Genomic DNA, 15,964 nt, shown 5'->3' on the forward strand with positions numbered 1-15,964 from the left:
GCAAGTAAAACTGAGAGATTTTTGAGAGTTATTTTCTTCATGTTCCTGTTTTGGAGCAACTATATTATGTGGATGTCATTTTGTGTCACACTGAAGTAATATTCCTTCCAGCCAAGCCACTCTATCATGGCAACACCACCCACCAATGTCAGTGGTTTTGCACAGCAGGACAATGCACTGTTCACTTTGCAAAATCTCATCAAGACATGTTGAAGGAATGTAACAGAATCCATGATGCTTAGCCAACCTCGAGACTCAGGATGCCCGAGAACAAGCCAGATCCATAGAAGTCTAAATCTTAACCCGCTGGGCTCAAATAATCTGTAATGTGCTACTGTCATATACCACAGGACAACCTCAGAGATTCCATGACAGGCCCAGCAGCTGTTTTAGCAGCATGAAGGAGACCTACACAATATTAAGCACTGGATTTTAATCAACTGGTGCATATCTGCACTGACAGTCACTGTAAACATTTACAATGGTTTACGTTTGTGTGCATTTATGTGAAAGTGAACTTGTAGGCACCTGAGCATGCAGCCTGATGTGTGTGTCTTATGAGTGTGTGTCTCAACAGCTGCTTCGCTTTACAGAGCCTTTTCGAGAAAAAAAAAAATCTTATCTAACCTCCTAAATTTCAGATGCTCTGATCTGCAGGATGAATAAGAAAACAACTGCAGCAAAAACATTTGTGTGCACATTAACAAACAGATGCCTTTTTTTCCTGCTTCCACACGTACATCTGTTGGCACTTAAAATATGTAATACTTGCACCAAACACACATAATAAGCAAACACATTAATGGGCTTTTCTCTAGTTGATAAACACATGAAGATGGTAGCGATGAGGGTGCGGCCTAATTCAACATGAGATATATTTGCCATCTGCGGGTGATTAATGATGAGATATGATAAGGGATTTACAAAAATTAATGCTAAACCACTGACCTACACTCACATTTCACAAATCCATTTCCCAAAGTCTAAATTGAAGTGATATATATTCTCCACACAGCATTGTCGAAGCTCTATTTCCCTAAAGGCGAGCGAGAATAATGTTCTCCCCTGCACCAATTAAATGGATGAGATCACATGTTCAAAGTGAACTTTTAATTAAAAACATGCTGGCTGAAAAAATGAAAAAAGGAAAAGAAATAAATTAGCTGGGTGCCTTCACTCGCTGCTTTGTTTTGAAGTGAATACAGTGGACTGGTGACTGGGAAAATAAAACCTGTGTGTGCCTGATAAAAGCATTCTAAGGGATTTTACAGAACATGCAAATACAATCTATTTATTGGAGAAGTCATTTGCAAAGATGTTCTTGCACCACAAACGTTGTGATTTCTCCGGTTGCTAGACAAGCCGCACAATCTGCTGCTGACTATGGCAACCTGCTAGAGACCAAAGCAATCAAAAGATTTTTGATTGGATACCTCTTTGCAACCAATGACCAGTGACTGTCAGCAACCTCCAGCAACCACTGCAGCATTCACTCTTCCTTAGTGATCAGCAGGTGCCACTGGCCTGTCTGAATGAGGCTCATATAGTCAATTTCACTGACAGTTAGCAACTTGCAGCCACCAGATTACACACTTTTTCCCTTGTGTCTCATGGTTGCCACTGACTGGTCACAAGGCCTGTTTATCCGGGGCCTTAAGAGACATGTGGGTGCTGTTTGTCCTGTTTGACTTTTTGTTGAATGTTGATAAAACTAAGAATTAGCATTAATTACATTTTGTGTTAAATGTGTCTTTTAGTTAACCAAAACTGGTAGTGTCAGCAAAGTACAGACACACTTTGTGAGCCAAGCTAAAAACCCACTCCAAGTGTTAGTTTATGCTGAGGCTTTTTTCTTTTATACTGTTTAGTCCTTGTTTTCACATGTATGGTATAAATTAATAACACCATCAATATCTATGTATACGACTATGAATACGGTGTTTTCTGTACAATATGCTCAATAAAATCCAAATTTCCATTTCCTTATGTTAAGAATTTGATGGCTGAAACCTTAAATTAAAGCAAAGTTTCAAGTAACCAGCTAAAGTATCAGACACTTGGGCCTGCAATGTCCAGTAGAAGTTGCAATTCCACTAGTGAATAGCCAAAAAGTTACAAAAAGCAAAATGAGTAATGGCAAAATGTTTCACTGACAAATTTTTTAAAAAAAAATCATTCTCTGAATTCCTTTGCATACAAATTAGACTTATATGTGTGAGTAACTGCAATGGCTCTAAAAGGGCCCTGAAGGAAGACCAAAAGAACATGGATGGAAAAAAGTAGGGGGGGTAATGAAAAGGAGGTAGATGGGATGCTGGGAGGAAAAATGTGAGTAGGACAGCAGAGGATAGTAAAAGAAACTCTATGAAAAAGAAACTAAAATTTTGTTAAGGATTGTTAAGAAATTACCTGATAGGTGCTCCGCGGGACTGGGCAGGTTTCAGCAGGATAGTGATGGTTGTCTCGGTCTCATTAAGTGGAGACTCTGACTCATACTCTGGCATCATGGGGGCTGAAAAGGTTTAACAAATTTAAATTTTAAAACAGGTTACCGTACACGGACAATTTTATTGGCCAGCATAATTTAAAAAGCTCTGGGTTGTGGTCAGTCATTTGGTAGAGCACATTTTGAGTCCTTATACCTTTCTTAAAAAGACACTGAAATTAAGTTAACCTGTTTGAGCCATGTCATAGTTTTGTTATTCTCAGAAAAAAACCCACCGGATGTTAATCTGTCTTGAAATGAAAGACCTTTTTAATTAGCTGCCCTCCAGGAAGCCTTTAATGAAAATAATTAAGTAACATGACAAGTTCAAAATAAGACAGTTTTATAAGGTTTAAATAATTTTCTAAAAACATGGCTGATTTGTCCCTTCGTGGTAAAAGTTGTGACCTGAAGCTAATGCAACTCAAAATGTCTCGTTACAAAACAAATGAAAACTTTTCTGATCATTGGTGTTTATATAACACTTTTATTTATCTATCAGATGAAATTAAGGCTAAAACAATTTCACAAGTATAAATATAGTAAATGTCTAGAACAAAATATGCAGATTTATTAGCATTGTACGTGAATTCTGGTAACTTTAGCATACTATACATTAGTATACTGACATTTTACATGAATTGTAACAGTACATGGTTTTTGTTTTGGACTGTAAAACTTTATGTGACAAGGCCAAAGCAATCATGCAATCTGATGCCTGTGGGATCATGTCTCTTTGGACTGTCAAACAATGGAGCAAAGAGGTCCACATAAAGATACATGTGCTTTGCCCATCAACGATTCACGCCCAGAGCCAGCACATAGGAGGTACAGTTCTTACACATGATGAATAAAATATGAGATCTTTTAAAAACTGTAAATATGATAAATGTCAAGAAAAAAGTACAAGGATGTGTAATTCTACTATACTGACATATATTTGTATACCGAGATGTTACAAGCATTGTGACAGTGCATGATTTGTCATTTTTGGGTTTTTCTTCCTGTTTAATAAATAATAGACGGAGCATCTAACTTTATGGGGCAAGGCCATGCAATCTGATGCCTGTGGGATCAATCCTCTTTCGACTATCGAACATTGGAATAATGATGCCCACACAAAGACAGATGACCTTTGCCCTTGACTCATTCATGCCTGCAGTGAACATATTGGAGACACTGATCTTTGTAGCATGCTCATACACATGTACAAGACCCTAGCAAAGAAGATATATCCCTGTTTGGATATATCTTTGACCTATGCATCTCAGACTGATGGATTGTCTGTACGAGAGACTGTGCCCTATTGAACAAGAAACCAATATCTCAAAAGGGTTTGACTGCAATTTGAAACAAGTGAACATGCTAGCTGACCAACAATCATCCTCCTTCTAATGACACATGTTTTAGAAATAGCGATACATCCCAAAACCAATCCCAAAAGTAACTCTGTACAAAGGGTTTGTAAAGGTATAAAATCACAGAAATACAATATGTTTCTTGACTTACATGCACACCAACAGTGCTTTGCAAGATATTACCAGAAAGGCATTCTAGTACCTTTGTGGTAGTATACAAATACATTTTTTTTATGGTCTCGCCTTTAAAGGGTTAATGTAACTATTAAATGTAACTTGAATAAAAAAAGAAGTCTAAAAAAACCCAACCTTTGAGGTCTACTTCTTCGTCACTGACAAAGACGGACGGGCATATGGCAAAGCCAGCTATGTTTCCTCTGAGTCAACAATGGAAGAAAAAACGCACCCTCCCATGTGTATGTCGAATCCCTGATTTAAAACATGTAAATGCTAAATTGCTATGAAATGTTCTGTTTTTTTAACATCACAGTATATCTCAACCAGAATGACATTATCAGGATGTATAAAGGTAAAGAAGAAGTAGATGTAAGCTTCACCGCCGAGGGCTTCACAGCTATTCTATTACACTCAAATTTTAATTTCACATCTGTCATGCCCTCATACTGGAGGTGCAGCATATAAATGTCTGAGTAGAACATCAACACTTTTTTCCCTGATTGGTATGGCATTCAGGTTATTAGCATGAATCCTACCCCCGCCACTCTGTCCATCCATCTCTATGTGTCTGCAGCATTTAATTTAAATCTCTACATCATGTAGCTCCTGAACGAGATAATAAAGATTGGTGATGGCGTGACATTTGAAAGAAGACACATCTGTTATGTGTGGAGGCACCACATTTCCTTTTTGTTCCTCTTGGCAATGTGTTGTTAAGTTTTGAAAGGATGATGGAAGAACAGAGGCTCGGTGGAAAGGTCACACTAAAAATCACTGTAGGTGTTGACAGATAGGACAACACTTAAAACATACTGTTAACACATTACGCATTCATCTTCTAGATCAGTCAGGACTTCATCGTGTACAGCAGCACTGTGACAAGGATTCAGTGGTATATTCGCATTTGACTTTAAGCCACAAACCCACATTTTGTTTTGTTTTTTATATTATAGGGAATAGAAGTGACGTGTATACTGTCAACACATGGTAGCGTATATTGTAGTTTACTGTATTATTGTTGGGTTGTATTATTGTAGGGTTTTTACTATACAATATAAAGAGCTTAAAGCAACTGCTGTTGTGATTTGGTGCTATATCAATAAAACCGAATGGAATTGAACTAAGTTGAATAGTGTCGTTAACAGAAAACAATTTCAGGCCACATTTTTTATAAACCACACTGCTTTTTTTAGTAAAAGAGTGGACACTTGTTGTGGCACTTAACAGACTCCAGGACTGAATACAGATAAGTGAAGTGGTTTGAATACAGAGCCTCTTTTGAAACAAAGTGAAAGCACAAGATCTATGTATGCTAGTCAACTATGTAATGAGACTGACAAATGTGGAAGTGACAAGCTTTCAGTGAAATACCGAGTGGTTTATATTTCTAAATGTTCATATTTTACTCTGCAGCTTTTGTATTCATTCCTAAATTAAAATTATTCTCAGTAATGCGATACTTATTCAGAGTTCCTTCTCTATAAAGTTGACTTGTAACCATAAGAGTTTATCGGTTTAGCGCAAACTTACAGGGAGTGTCTCCTCAGAGCTTTCTGTTTTCTTTTGTTTTTTCAAAGGTCACAACTGCCTCAATGAGGTCTAACTAGCTAAACAAACCACAAAGGAGAGACAATCCAGTAAAAGATTTGTAAAGGGCTTACAGGAGAATTGTTGGAAAAAAAAAAGGCAAAATGTGAAATCAGAAAGGCACACAGAGAGATTTAGATAACAAAGAATGAGCTGAAGGGTTTTATTTAGCATCAGTCATTCTGTCATTTGGGCATCACAGCATAGCCTTCTCTAAACAGTTGAAATGATAATGTTCTCTCATTCAAGAATAAAGAGCTGTATTAACATATGAGGGCACTTCACAATTCTTGCCACAAAAGTTGATTGTTTTTCCTTTTTTTGTGCAGCGACTGACATTTTCTGTGGACCAAGGCTGGTGACACAAACAGGGGGATACAAAGCCAGATGGGAGAACAACCAAATGGTCATTCAGACAAAGAGAGACACAAATTAAAACGCTTATTTATAGTGCAACTGACTGACATGTCAGCACACAGGCTGTCTAATAAACACGCTTTTACTGTCTGTATGTGGTATTAATGTTTTAAGAAGCAAATAACACCTAACAGTATTGTTTACCTGCAATCTTGGTGGTTATGCGGGTAGTGACAGGCGGACCAAAGCCCTTGTTGGTAGATGCTTTAAGGGTGAAGAAGTAGGTGGTTCCTGGGTACAGCCCAACAAACAGATGGTGGGTCTCATTCCTCTGCTTGAAAACTTGTCCCCGCTGGGTTGTCAGATCAGCACTGGGGTCCAAGGAGCTCAGTGCCTTATAGGTAATCTAGAGGTAGATGGGAAAATTTTACATTTAAATGCACTTACATAATTCAGCTTTATTTATTCATCTGTTTACATTTGTTTCACTCACGCAATTTAAATAAACAAGTGATAGCTCATTTAATTTTAACATGACTGAAATATCTTTTATTTATTTTTTTTTTAAAGGAAGGAACAAGCAGGTTTGGTTTAACGTTGCACTTGAGGTTTTAGATATCAATTTGTTTAAACCAATTTTTGTAATGCTTGATTTCAATCAATAATATCTGTTTTCGTTTTTTTATCCATAAGTAGTTTGGTTCGGTTGAATAATGCTTCAAAATTTAAAAAGAACACATTTATGCGTTCATCTAATTGTACACGCAGGCATGCAACAGCATCCTTTGGATTCACTGATGTACAGCTGGTGTACAGTTGGCTGTACAACCAACCAATAAAATGAAAAATGCTATAAATGCTGCATGGCCTGAGGGGAATTGCAATCAGTGATCTTTCTTTTGTCAACATGAATGTTCAATTTTCCCATTAGACATTTCATTTGATTTGATTCAATTTCAAAAATGCCAGCTTAAGTGCAGTCTTAGAGGGTAAAATATGTTATGGTATAAACAGTAATTTCAACCTGTAAAGAATATCAAAATAGACTGATTTTCTTTCTTCTATTTTTTAATCTTCAAATCAGAAAAAAACAAAAAACAAAACAAAAGAAAGTAAGCTTTAAATTCGGAGTCACCGTCTTCCAAACACCTCCACTGACACATCTAAAAAATCCAGTAAATCAATCATCAGTTATTAAATTGTCTGCTAAATGCAGTACAAATCAATTTTTGGAGTTCAAGAGATGATGGCTCTTTACAATAGGTCTGTGTGTCTCTCCACGATCTCCACTTTGAGACTGGAACAAATTGAGCAAATTGACCCGTAACCATTAAACTGGCAGAAACACTAAAATAGTTCTTCTGTTAAAAGAACTGTCAATGTCTGTCGTGGTGTTGCTACTGGCAAGTTTCCACACTGTGAAACCATCAATGACTGCACACATGGGCACACACAAACACGCACGATAAAACACAGGAGGACAGCTGTCATTGTGAATGACAGTCAGTACAAAAGATTATTGAGTGGTGGGAAAAAACACATTAAAAGCAAATCAACTCCAAACACATTTCAGCACTTTGTGGTTGTGTGTAAGTGCTTGTCCGAGTACATATCTGTTTGTCCTTTAGCCACAAAGTGTGAAAAAACGTACTGGATAAAGTGTGAAAGTGAAAACAAAGAGGCAGGTAGAGCAGGAGACTGAACCAGAGAGACAGAAACAACAAAACGAGTGAGCCATAAGTCTTTTGCCAACTTGCAGAGCTACCTCACCTAGAAAGATCACATCACTAAATGTCTAAATGACTCACATCAACTGAAAAGTTACCAAATACATTAACTAACAAGGAGAAAGATCCTTAAGAGATGCATAATACACAGAAATAACTGAGTAAGAATAAAAACATTTTGAGGGAGACAGGGGGAAAAAACAACAGAACTGTTCTGGAGGAACAACATGACTATGACCTCTCCAGTTTGCATTCAGGACTAAAGACAATATGTCATATTTCAGAATGAACAGCACAGAATGACACAAAGGGGTTATAAGGTAAGGTGGAAAAGAAAGAAAAAGGTGGACAAACAAACTGAAAACAGCATAAAGTTTTGGAACAGAAATGCAATGAATAGATGATAGGCTAATTTAGACACAAACACATTTGCGCAATCAAACAGTGATGTTTATGGATTCCAGGAAGGGTTTTAATTTAATGTATTGATAATCTTTAGCACCATTACTCTCAATTTAAAATGAGAATACTGCATTGATATACACTCAAAGCAGATTAGTGGGAGTGAGTAAAAAAGAAGACAACGAGGAAAATAATAACGGTGATAAAGAGGAAGATAAAAACAAGACTGAACAAGAATGAATAAGGAAAAGAAAGCAAGGACATGAAAAGAAACAAGTGATGTGGATAGACACAAAGGGAAAATGGGTAGCTTCGAGTGTGCATGGGAGTGTGTTAGAGTGAAATAGCACATTTGTTGGAGGACGAATTCAGGAATTCAAAATCATGGACGTTGGGTGGTCCACGTCAGCCCATTAACAGTTAAATCAAAGGCATTGATAGCTGGGTGCATCACTTCAACTAGGCCCCAGGCTGTAGTACTGATGTGTGAATACGTGACTTTGGATGGATGTGCTGGAGCAAATACAAATGCAAAGAGTGAGGACATACGACAGGACAGAGCAGAAGAAAGGAAAGACGCAAAGTAAGGGAGACCATGGCTGTGTCCCAATTCAGGGTCTGCACGCTTGAAGTACGCGCACTACGCGTACTACGTACGGTGCGTACTATAAGTACGAGACGTGCGGAAGTGAGAGGCTTGTGAAATGGGACTGTATACGCTTCGTCGCGCTGTTCAGGTTGCCTAGCAACCATGATAATAATCGCAAGACAGGTTATATACAGCATTGTTTGACAGAAATGAAGGAGAAAAATGTTTTGTTGGTCATTCATTTTTGTCATGACATCACTTTGATTAGTTGAGCATCTGAGGCTGAGACCACGGGACTGTAAAACATGATTGTTGGGCTTCATTTCTGTGATGAACAGTCATTTAAGATTAGTTAGTAAATAACTATATATATATATATATATATATATATATATCTCACTGACTTTCAGCTTGTTTGTGGATATATGACCGACTTTAATTATTAAACATTCGCACATAAATAAGTGACGTCATATTCAGTACTTTTGACAGTTCACTTTTCGGCCGCTCCATCTTATTAGGGAAATTCCACATACATAAATGTAAATTTCAAAACTCAACCCCATCATTTAATTTGTTTTTGACTGAAATTGAATATTACTTAAACTCTCTTAAATTAACTTCCAATAAAAAAAGGTTTATCATTGATTGAAATTCATTCAGAAATGTTTAACGAATGAGCTGTCACAACTTTCAAGTACAAAGTTGTTATGAAGTCTGTCACATCCCCCCCCTTTTTTTCTTTTTTTATCCTTTATTTATCCTTCTTATTTCATTGTACTGTATATTGTTACTCTTATTTGCCTTGTATGTCTACTGTACAAACTGAACTGGAATGACTGACTGTTCGCTTTATAAGTTCAATAAAGTTTGGGAAAAAAAAAAACTCTTCGGCCGCTCCCTTCTGCCGTATTTTGCGGCAAAATTCTCCACACCCACCGCCGCGCTATGAATTGTGGGATATATGGGGCCACGAAGCGTGCACCGGACCACGCTTAATATTTGGGGAAATTGACGGCACATTTGGAGTATGCATTTGAAGCACACTTCGAATTGGGACAGCCGTCGGCACGTGGCGTTGACGTAACCGCACTTGAATTGCGTACTTCAAGCGTGCAGACCCTGAATTGGGACACAGCCCATGTAAATATGTGAGAAAATAGAATGGCTGCCCCAGACTCGGATATATGATGGTGCAGAAGCTACAGTACATTCATGTTATTAATAAGCAGAAAAAAAGATTCATAATTAGTTTGAGCTCATTTGTCTGCATTATTTGATGCATTGGGATTGCCACTGTCCCCTAGTGAAAAGCTGTTCCTATGGATAGCAATAGTTAGAAAAGAGATCAGAAGGTCTGACATGAATGAATGTTCCCATTATGTTCAGTAGCTCTTTGCTTCTATTGTGAATTTAATGCGAGACTGAAACTCTACCTTGTCTAGATATTTGGAGGCCGCTGCTCTTTTCTGGCTAAAATCGAACTACCTCAAAACCCACCAAAGTTGAAATAAGAGCCTAAAGCCACAAACAATGCTTCTACCAGTCTTCCTTCTTTTTTTGTTTTTTCGTCAGTTTTATTGCCAGTGACCTGAGATGGTAAAATGATAAGAAGTTTTCTCCTCCACTTTCTCGACACATTACTCCCCTGCTACAAACCAGACAGATGACTAAAGTGCCTCTCAGATTGAGGAACCTGGGACAAAACCTTTAGCCAATAGAAGATAACAGTCTAAAACGCAGCAGAAAAAGCCTAGACAGAGCAGCAGCTTTGCCTTCAACAACCGGCTGACGTCTCCCAGGCCTGAAAGTTCGCCTGGCTGGCTGAATAAAACATGGTGAATCAATAGCTATTTATACAGGCTGGGACTTGGGGGCTGGAACAATAAAATATCATCTCTTTCATCTACGCTGCAGTTTTGGTTTGCACATCGATGGCTGTTATTTTATAAGTCATGAATGGCTCTCTATATTTTTATAGGCTTTATGCTCCGTCTCTCTTTTTCTCTCATCTTACCCACTCACATTTCTTTCCATATTGAGCAGTAGACTCTTGCTTTCTCTCCGTCTTCTACCCTTTACAGGGTATTTCCTCTTTTTAGCCACTCTTTTCTTTTTCTCTTCCTCCCTTTTCTTCACAATTTCCTTGTTTTTCCTCATCTTTCTTCTCTCTCTCTCTCTCTCTTTCTCCCTTTATAGTTGATGTACTTGGAATTGGTAGAGCTATAAAGCTCAGGTTGTTTTATTGGCCAATGAAAAGGCAGGCGCGCAGCGGGGCAGTGCATCTTGGGTAATAGAGTGTGTGTCTTTGAGGGATAACTTACCAGAGGGAAGGCAGACATATGTGTGAGTTAGTGCGTGATTGAATTAGTGGGTAGGAAAGGAGAAAGTGAGAATGGTAAATAGATGATGAAGTAGAAATGGAAGGAAATGATCAAAGGAACAGGAGAAGGGAAAAGTGAAAGGTGAGGAAAATAGAACAGGAACATATAAATAGGGGTGGGTTTTACATTGGTATCAGTTCCAGACTGATCAACATAGAAATATTGATAACTATAGTTCTGCTATCAGGATTTCTGAAAGATTTATTCTTTGTGACCTTTTCAAATTCCTAACTAACCCCAAATACTGATGAAGCTACCAGTGTAAACAGATTAACATTGAAATTACTGTGCATTTACATTCTGTGCTATACAGTCAGAGCAGAATGTTCGAAGCTGTGGGCTTACTATGCTACATTTACCAAAACGCAATGCATTGTATGCAAGAGAATTGTGAATTAATCGCAGCACGGCAAGCTCTGGTAAACTTGAATGGCTCCAATGCAAATGGGATTGGCTGGTAATATAACTGCCTCAATTTAGTCAGTTCAAGGAAACGCTTGTTATCATTATTCCACTAAGTCATACGCTCAGGTTAGACATCCCAATCAAGCTCATACACTTCATACCCGCTGCTTAAAGTTGGTCAATTGAGCTGTTTTAGGTTGCTAGCTAATCACTTACATAGCAATAACTGGCAATTGTTAGCCAAAGTTTGAACTCATCCAGATCTATGTGCTCGTGTTTACTACTTGTAAGAGATTACCACAGCTCTTTACCCAAGCGGCGCATTAGCAAATGTCCCTCTGGGTGCTAATAATTTGAGAATAACATTGTAATCTGTAGTCATAAGGAGCAGTATGGCTTTTTATTTATAAATACCCATCTTAATACTCTAAAGTGAGAAACACTCTTTTTAAACTGCTTATTAATTGTAGCTAAAGATTGTATGCTTTAAATATTTATTTATGAGTTTTTAACATTTGATATTACGTTTATATCACAAAGTAAAAAGTTTTTTTTTTACAACTTGTCACCAACTTGTCTAAAACCATTTAAAAGAGCATCTTATATTGAAATCACTCCCTGTAATTTTAGATTTGTGCAGGTGTTTGTGTGTCTGTGCACTGCATGGTAACATAATACTGTATTTATTTTGTCCAAACAAACACAGAAGACAAATGCTTGTGAATACTAAAAGTCATAACTTCCACCCAGAAGTCAAGCCTATTACAAACACACTGTGGGTGTATGATGCCTCGCTGCAGCTTTTGGAATCACGGCCAAGGTTTATGAAAATAAAGGACGTTTATTGAAGAGCCTTTGTGTAATCTAGAATGCTATTTCTATTGAGTTTTGCTATTTTCCATTCTTGTTCTCTGTGCTCCTGTTTTTTTTTTTATTAGAGAACATGCAGTGTCTTCATTCTTCACCATCTTAGAGTCAGTGTTCTCTGTCCTGTTGAATTAAGAACAGACTATGTGAGGTATTTGCTCTTTCTGCTCCGGTTTATTTACTTTAATGGATTTTCACATCTCTGCTACAAGCATTTTGTATACATAAATAAACCTTGTATCCTTTAAGTATTTCATTTCTTTTTTTCCCTTTTTGATATAGTCATGAACAATTCACTTGAACATTTCTGGTTTCTTCTAAACTGGTAAGCCTAGATCTACCTCCCCCCCTCCACTGCTTTGTTAGGACTTATTTATACAGATCCATGGATTGCAGCAGTAAAACTCTGTTTTATCTACACTGCAGCTTTACACATTAACAAACATTTTGATGGCACACAATGCACCTGTTCTTGCCATTTGCTGATTCTTTTCTGTCGCTCGTAGGAGCTATGACGAAGGCAATGGCTCCATTTATTTGTCTGCTATAAATACTACCTTGTGGCCCTAGGAGGTGAAAGGCCACCTCCTGCATCTGTAAAGTGACACCTTTTACCAGCTTGACAAAATCACAGCTGGCCATTGTTCCGGGTTTCTTTTCCGCTCTCACTTCTGAGGTGAGAAGACTGCTCTTTACTGCTCTGACTTTACTGGCAGAGGCCGTTTGCTCTGCAAATAGACACACCAAAATAAATTCTGTTCGCAACAAGGCGACATCCCGCAGAAGATCCACCGTTAGCTGGTACCTACCACTAACCAAGTTAAAAGGTTGAAGTTAGTCACAGCAGAGCATGTTAGTGCAGAGTGTTAACTCAGATAACAAAGAGAACAAAGGCAATACAGCTTTCTGTGGGCTTGGACCTTAAAGGACAATGACTGAAGTGAATCACAACTCTTCCTTGCTTGGACCCAATCTATGAAGCCCTACCGATCAATGACTGAACCATAATTTCGACTTTTAAGATAACTTAACATACATGCAACAAACAGTTTCCATTCACTTAATTATAATCTGAAACATTAATTTCCAAGATACTGTCTAAAACCTTAGTCAGTGACCTTACTCCTGCAGTTCATGCAGGTCACAAAAAAAAGCGTATTCAGGTGCCTCATTCCGTTAGCTGATGCTTGAACGTTAAGTAACAGTGTCTAATGGTTTGCGTGGAAATTCAGTATAATTTTAAAATCTGTTAAGAATGAATGAAGAAAGGAAAAAATATGTTTTAGTTTAAAAACAAATCTATCCCACACTTGGCGTTTGATCTCTAAAATTCAAAGAGGTTTGCCGAAATAGTAAAGCCTTCAAAAACTCTTCCAAGCTATACACCTTCTCAATGTGAAGTTATAACAAGAAAACAATTAGTAGATTTCCCTATGGTTGTAATAGATTAACACTTTTTTTAAAAATTCTTTACGTCGTCTCCTTAGTGTGTAACTTGACACACCCTGCGTCAGTCTGAGAGTTAGGCTGCACCTATTGTTTTAAGATTCAGCATCTCTGCTTTTTGAAGTTTTCATTTGGGACCTTCATCTCCAGCTCATGACTTTATATTGTCAAGACATTCTGGGTCACTACACACACAGAAGCAATACAAATGCTAATACAAAGCTACACACACACACACACACACACACACACACACACACACACACACACACACACACACACACACACACACACACACACAAAGATGTACAAATTCAAAGACTTATATAATCCACAAATGAATGCCTGCACACAGAGGGATGAACACATCCTAATATGTATGCATGAATAAAAAACACAAATGGGAATGAGATGTTTGCTGTTTTCCTTGTCCTATTTTTCAATTGTGCCCAAATAGATAAGCTAACTGGAGATAGAAATAGCTACAGACAATAGTCCGATAATATTTCCTAGCTGTGTTATCTCTATTTTTGTCACTGGCTCTTGATAACACAAGTGAGAGAGAGAAAGATAAGCGGAATAGACCAAGCTGAGGGCAAAATATAGCTTGATAAATCTTCCATCTAGCAGGTCTTACCGAGAACTATATGAGAGATAAACAGTAGACAAAAATAAAACATTAAATGACCTGAACTGTTAATCACTAAAAAGGTCTGGATGGCTTAATCGGGTTGCTCAATCAGTCAAGAGGCAGAAGGCAAGAGTGAAAAGTTCTGGGAGTATATAATTTAACACATGACAGGATACAAGAGCCTTGAAATGTTCTTTTATCCTCTCATTTGTCGACCAAAAGTTCACATGAAAATCAATACTACCAGCTCCACAAAAGTATCAAAGAGCAGAATTCTGTTCACTCTAGAAGAAGCAATCAGAGATGGAGCATTAAAATCAGCCAGTGGTGACAGTTTGACAGGAAACGGCCTGAATCGGCATCCCACTAATGCCTGTTTGACAGCCACACAGCAACTTCCCGCCAGCCGAGATAAGATAAGTGACAGAGCGAGCACTCTCCCTCTAGATGTTAATGTAGACAACAAACGCTTTTTCTGCTCTCATTCCTACATTAAAAATCATTTGCTGACACGATATTCACCACAGATTGACAGTGATTTATGACTGAAGTGTGAAATGTGTTGTGTGCTGTGCTATTTTTTTTTTTTAAACACCAGAAGTTTAACTGTGAAAAACAGACTAGTGATAAGCTCATCATTTTTTTTCAAGTTTAGTTTTTCTTCTTTTGGATCGAAGGAGGGCAATTAATTTCCCCAAGGGGTCACATGAGAAACTAAGTGTGTGGATAAACTGAACTAAAATCATGTTTTTGACACATTGGGTTGTTCCAAGCTGACCTCAAATCTGTTCAGTTTTAATTTTGTCTCTTTATAAAATGCTACTTGTAATTACAATTAGGTAATGAAATGTACAATAGACATGATCATCACTGAGAGGGAATCTGTGTCTGGATTTGGCATATTACATCACTGAGAATGTTTGTTTATATATCAATTTAGATCCAAAGAGAACTAACATGTTGAGTGTTGGCAGGTCAGTAAAAATGTGACCTCACATTTGGCTTTAAAGAAACTGCCACTGTCTCATGAATGTTTTCACCAGGCTTTACATTTCATGTGCAAACAGACCTTTGACAGTTGCAGTTTGGGATGTGGTTCATTCATTAATGCAGTCACATCAACAGCAAATGCAAGATCTTCCATCCATTCTGCATCTGAGAGCGTCACAAAAAACGTCCTGCTTTTAGCCCTATACTCAAAGGTCTAAGTCCTTTGCCCACCTGATAGCTGTGTGGTAGCCTATGTCACCATATTTGGTCTACAAAAGTACAAACTGTCTGATAAAATTAACAAATTTATTTACATCAACAACATGGCAAATTCTTGTACACTGTCTTACACAACACTGTCTGGTATAATATAACGCAAAAATACCAATTTCAATTCTGGATTCATTTATCAGTCACTTTATCTTTCAACTGCTTCTAAAGTCTGGCAATTTTCCCCATTAGATTTCCCCATTAGATTTGGACAGCTATTGGTTGTTACACCTCGCAGTTCAGGTCCATCCAAATATGAACTTAATTTAAAAATACAGACTATCTTTGT

General features: G+C 37.7%; 1 protein-coding gene across 11 annotated transcripts in view; it reads right to left on the reverse strand.

Annotated features, from left to right (window-relative positions):
* Positions 1–15,964, reverse strand: part of ptprt (protein tyrosine phosphatase receptor type T) — a 328,497-nt gene that overhangs the window by 132,371 nt on the left and 180,162 nt on the right. For all 11 annotated transcript variants that reach the window (XM_014413047.3, XM_014413046.3, XM_023155006.2 and 8 more), the window contains exons 12-13: positions 6,169–6,370; positions 2,410–2,512 (exon numbers count right to left, since the gene is read on the reverse strand). In XM_014413047.3, coding sequence (XP_014268533.1) covers positions 2,410–2,512; positions 6,169–6,370 — 305 coding nt within the window. The remainder of the gene's footprint in view (positions 1–2,409; positions 2,513–6,168; positions 6,371–15,964) is intronic.

Source organism: Maylandia zebra, linkage group LG5, assembly GCF_041146795.1.
Source record: "Maylandia zebra isolate NMK-2024a linkage group LG5, Mzebra_GT3a, whole genome shotgun sequence".
Taxonomy (NCBI): Eukaryota; Metazoa; Chordata; class Actinopteri; order Cichliformes; family Cichlidae; genus Maylandia; species Maylandia zebra.